This window comes from Myotis brandtii, unplaced genomic scaffold, assembly GCF_000412655.1.
Source record: "Myotis brandtii unplaced genomic scaffold, ASM41265v1 scaffold1167, whole genome shotgun sequence".
Taxonomy (NCBI): Eukaryota; Metazoa; Chordata; class Mammalia; order Chiroptera; family Vespertilionidae; genus Myotis; species Myotis brandtii.
Genome location: NW_005354039.1, coordinates 1,281,731 through 1,287,283, shown reverse-complemented (window position 1 = coordinate 1,287,283; position 5,553 = coordinate 1,281,731). Strand labels below are relative to the sequence as shown.

The following is a 5,553-nucleotide window of genomic DNA, read 5'->3' as shown; positions in this document are numbered from 1 at the left end:
AACCAAAAAAAAAAATTAAAAAAAAAAAAAAAAAAAAGAGGCTGGCCCTCCTTGCCCCAGAGATTTCAAGTATGTCAGCAACATACAAACATTTAAAAAAACAAACAAAAAAAAAACCTGGGGGATCAACAGTGAAATGCTCCCTTCTCTGGTGGCCTTTAAGTTAACCACTCCTGCTATATCCAGCTCCTTTCCCCTAGTTATCTTCTTCCAACCACAAACAGCCAAAGGCAGGAAACAGAAAGGTAGGAAAGGAAAAGAGATATAGTCAGTCTAGAGAACAGAACCAAGGACAGGGCTCTCATTGCTGAGACTTGGAAAACCTCACTGACTTGTTCTACATCAAACTTATGCTGGATTCTGAACATACAGTTTAAACTAGTGGTCAGCAAACCGCGGCTCACGAGCCACATGCGGCTCTTTGGCCCCTTGAGTGTGGCTCTTCCACAAAATACATGCAGGCGCGCACATACAGTGCAAACTGAAACTTCATGGCCCATGCGCAGAAGTCGGTTTTCGGAAAGGAGATAGAAGAAACAAGTATACAAGACGAGTGTGGATGGGAGAGTTGGAAGGGGTGGACCTCAGCGAACGTACCTCAATCAGATTGAGGACGTTTTTAGCAAAGGCCAGCTTAGGAGTACCCTAATTAAGTTAATAACAATGTACCTACCTATATAGTTTAAGTTTAAAAAATTTGGCTCTCAAAAGAAATTTCAATCGTTGTACTGTTGATATTTGGCTCTGTTGACTAATGAGTTTGCCGACCACTGGTTTAAACTAACACATTCAGAAATCAAAATCAACATATTATTGTTCTGGTTTCTATACATGCTCAACTTACTACTTTAAAGCATTTTTAGCCCTCGGGTTACATCAGTTTTTATAATACCACTCCCTGAAAGTTTTATGAAGAACACCCAAGAGCTGGCATGGGTACTACCACAGCCTTTTTGATCTCACAGCACCTCCTTTTTCCTTTCCTCTTTCCTAATTCCCACTCCCTCTCTTACTTCTCCTTAGCTTACGATATTTATAGAGGTTGCTTAAACACCCCAACCACCTGTCCAATACAAAGGGCTAAAAAGACCACTGACTTCCATTTGTGAAGGTATCTATATATAGGGCAGTGATGGCGAACCTTTTGAGCTCGGCGTGTCAGCATTTTGAAAAACCCTAACTTAACTCTGGTGCCGTGTCACATATAGAAATTTTTTGATATTTGCAACCATAGTAAAACAAAGACTTATATTTTTGATATTTATTTTATATATTTAAATGCCATTTAACAAAGAAAAATCAACCAAAAAAATGAGTTCGCATGTCACCTCTGACACACGTGTCATAGGTTCGCCATCACTGATATAGGGTCTCCTAAGCAAATAGAATTTCTATAAATGGTGGATATCAGCATGGTGCTTTGCAGATTCAGACTGATTGGGTTTGATGAATTCTGTCTGTCATTTACTAGCTGTATGAGCTGTTTTTTAACATTTCATGGGGCCAAATACCTACCTAATAAAGTTCCTAAAAGTAGCCAGTATATTATAGGTGCTCAACAAAAGGAAATCCACACCCTGGCCAGGAAACCCAATACACCAAGGCTGCAGATTTGATCTCTGGTCAGGGCACATACAAGAAGCAACCAATGAATGCATAAATAAGTTGAACAACAAATCGGTGTTTCTCTCTCCCTTCCTCTCTCTAAAATTAAATTTTTTAAAAAGTTTTGTTTTTTAAGGAGCCCTGGCCAGTGTGGCTTTTGGTTGAGTATTATCCCATGCACTTCAAGGTCGCCAGTTCAATTCCTGGTCAGGGAAAATGCCCAGTTGCAGGTTCAATCCCCTGTTAAGGAGGCAACTGATCAATGTTTCCCTCTCACATTAATGTTTCTCTCTCTCCTTCTCTCTTCCCCTCCCTCTAATATATATATGGAAATTCAGCTCAATATGCCCCAACCTGTAAATTTCTTTAGAAATTTTCAATTTATCCCCAAATCCAGTCTGCTGTTTCCAAGATTCCACAGAATCTCAAGCTACTTCTCAAAAAATTCTGTGGTCAAATACGTTTGAATAGAACCCAGTATCCAATACCTGCCTCTCTTGGAGGGTCATAATTTCACAAGGGCATAGTAAAGGCTTAGAGAAGCCCTGCAACAAACAACCCTACTTCCTTTTACCATGGAATCTTTCTTGGGGGGTGTAAAACCTGTAAGTAACTCACTGAAGAACTTCTCCAGAACCACTGAATGGAGAGATACTCTGATATTGAGGAGTAAAACATGAGGACCAGGTTTGAGAACTGCAAAGATGAGATAAACAAATGAAACAGAGATGCTGAAGGTATAAAGAGGTGGCAATGGGCAGTCAGCAGTCCCACAGGATCTCCAGAAAAGTGGCTTCAGCAGCACAATTACCACCCTAGCTTCTGCCCCACAATACCCAAAATTAGGCAAGTTTTTATGCTCCCTTCACCCACTACAGCAAGAGGTGGGCAACTTTCAGTTGAGCAGGTAATAGCAGGTGCCATTCTATTTCCACGTACTGGATCCAAGGTACTTTCACAGCTCTTGCTGCACCACATCCCCCCTCCACTCCAGCACATACATCCTATGACACGCTGTTTCAGGATTGCTCACCAAACCACCATGCATTCTGAGACCCTCTCAAAGCTAAGGTTTCCATTTGTTTCAACTCCTCTCTCCCAACTTCATAGTTACTTTCATATGATTAACATATCTAATACTTAATTTGTACTTACTATATGCCAACCTCATTTCTAAGCATTTAATACACTAAAACTCATTTAATCCTCCCAACAACCCTATGATGTCCTCTTTCACACATGAAGAACCGAGGCAGAGAAAGTTAAGGAACATGCCCAAAGTTACATGAAGTAGTAAGTGTCAGGTAAGATTCAAACCCAGGCTCCAGAGCTCAAGCTTGTAACAACTTTCCCAACTTACACTTAATCAGTTTTGTCCATTATCTACTTGTCAAGGTTAGTAGTATCACATTGTTCCAAGAAAACAATAAAACGAGTGAATCAATGATTGCAAAGTCTTCCTAAGAAGTATACTTGACAGAGCATGACCCATAGATTTGACCAAGCCCTGCCCTATGGCACTGGAGCACAGCCAGGGCACTCCCAGGCTACAAACACAACCAGAGTCTGCAGGAGTTGAGCACCCAAGTTAAAAATAGGTTCACTGGAAAAGGTTGAGAATTCCTGGTCTATTTTATCCCTAAGCCTCTAAAAACTGTATCTACGCCATTCCATATAAATTCTACCTATATCTTATGTCTACAAGATACACTGTACTATCCTAAGCAAAAACCTCATTTTCCATATTTAATTTGCCAAATAAGGAATTTAAAAGCCTCTTCATCATTGACTTTAGATAGCAGATGTGTATTGTCTGAACACTAAAGCCAATTTCTTTCTCTTTTTGCCAATTTCTTCTTGTCATCCTTTCCTTTTAGTCTTTATACAGAATCTGGGACCCCAGGACAGAGACAAAAAGTGAGTCCTCTATGAGCACTGCTGGGATCTCAATAGGAAACTGGCTTTGACAGAAAAGAATACAGTTTAATAGTGTCAGCTCTCAAGTCAAAATTCCTAGGTTCAAATTCTGGCTCAGTATTTACAAGCTGTATGACCTTGGGCAAGTTATTGACTCGCTGATTCTGTTTCCTCATCCATAAAATGGAAATATTTTAATAAATGGAGAGCATAGTCTATTTCTTACTAGAGTGTTATAGATAGTAAATGAGATGAGATATATATTAAGTACTCAGCAAAATACCTGGCACAGAATAGACAGTCAATAAATGTTAGCTATTAATACTGCGTATGTCTTTCTAAAATTCAGGTTTCTTTTGAAACCTCTGTGTGGTTTCAAAATGAAAAGAGCTTGAGGGGGTAGAGTGAAAACAAAGATTAAAAATTCTTTACAAAGGCAACTGAATCAATTATCCTACATGGAAAATATAGAGTATATAGCAAAAATGTCCATGAATTTTCCACACCCCATCGACAAACTTTGGCAATCTTCACTTTCTCTTTTGTGCCAAGGGATCTGAACTCATGTATGTTTTGAAAGCGTGGAACTCAATGTCAAGGTAAGCGCAGAGATATAAAGTCATAATGCCAAGGTGTGGAGAAAGCCCAAACTAAGAAACCTGCCGGCTGCCATTTCCAAAATTTGCAACCAGTAAAACACATACACAAACAAAATATTGAGAATTGAGTTTCAGTGACAGTTTACCATCATGCCACTGCATTAACAAAAACCTCTAGACACCATGCAGATGGCAAAAAGTAGACTATATCTGGTATAGAGCAAATAACATATCACATTGATATTCCCCTTTCATGTTATAATGCCATTAAGCCAACCAGTCGGAGAAAGACCTAGGATAATTTATAGACTTAATGATCCCATACTCTTTTTGGAACTGCTGTGCATTAACAACCAAGAGACTGACTACTGTGTCTTCCCATTTCTGGCCAGCGTAAATGAATCTAAATTGGGACTATTCTAAAAGGTTGTCTGCAAAGGCTGGTTCAGGAGCTTCCTGATTCACTGGAGGCTGGCCTGGGTCTAGCCTCGGCTGGTCAGAAGGAAAATGCTCCAATTGGGGAACAGTGAGAAGGCACTGGGACTCTTGGTGCTGTCACACAGATGACGATCACCTCAGAATTACTACGTACCCCACAAATCTCAAGCACCGAGTACATAAACCTCCTTCCAATTTCCCAACAACTCCAATGGCATGGGGAAGACGGTCACAGCTCCATGAGTCTTGACCAGGAAGACCCAGTGCAGATCCTTTAAATGCTCAGGGCATCTGCCCAGCACGGGGTCTGTCCCCAACATCTAGACTCAGGCCACAGCCCCAACTTACTGAGGAAGAGGAGGCCCTGGACCACAAGACTGACAATGTGTAAGCCCAGGAAAAATGAAGTTCCTTTCATTCACTTTCAGAGAAGGGATTGTTTTCGTTGGCTTATTTCTGGTTTGTTTCCTGCAAAGAAATGGTCCCTCCACTAAACACTTTGAAAACGGAGACACCCCACCCCCACCCCCACCCCAACTGTGGAGAAGAGTTTTCTGGGCACTAAGATCTCTTCGGCACGGTCCGCCCGGCACCGACTTACGCTGAGCTGGCCACAAAGGGCTTCCCTTCCACCGCCAAGGCGCTGAGCTCACCTCCGCGGAGGAAGAGGACGGTAAAAAGTATTTTGGAAAAATGCCCAAGAAAGGAAAAAGCTGGCCGGTTTCCTGAAGGGTGTCTCCATCCCTCCCGGCCTGTATGCGGTGACTTCCTACCCAAGGCCATCCGCGGAGTAGGGCCAAGCTCGGCTCTCCGACCTCGCAGGAAATGTCTGAAGCCGAGAAAGCCACTCGTAGGACTACCGGACTCCCTCTCGACACTGCTGCCAAGGGATGCCCCCGCAGTGCCAACATCCCCCTCGGCGCTCGGTCCCCACGCTGCCCGGCCCGGCGCTGGCCCCACCCTGGAGCAGAGCAGCTCCCCTTCCCCGGGGCTG

At 42.5% G+C, this 5,553-nt stretch overlaps 1 protein-coding gene across 1 annotated transcript in view; it reads right to left on the bottom strand.

The window, feature by feature from the left end:
* Positions 1 to 5,553, bottom strand: part of CRK (v-crk avian sarcoma virus CT10 oncogene homolog) — a 30,753-nt gene that overhangs the window by 24,831 nt on the left and 369 nt on the right. The window contains exon 2 of the mRNA XM_014529690.1: positions 5,333 to 5,550. Coding sequence (XP_014385176.1) covers positions 5,333 to 5,550 — 218 coding nt within the window. The remainder of the gene's footprint in view (positions 1 to 5,332; positions 5,551 to 5,553) is intronic.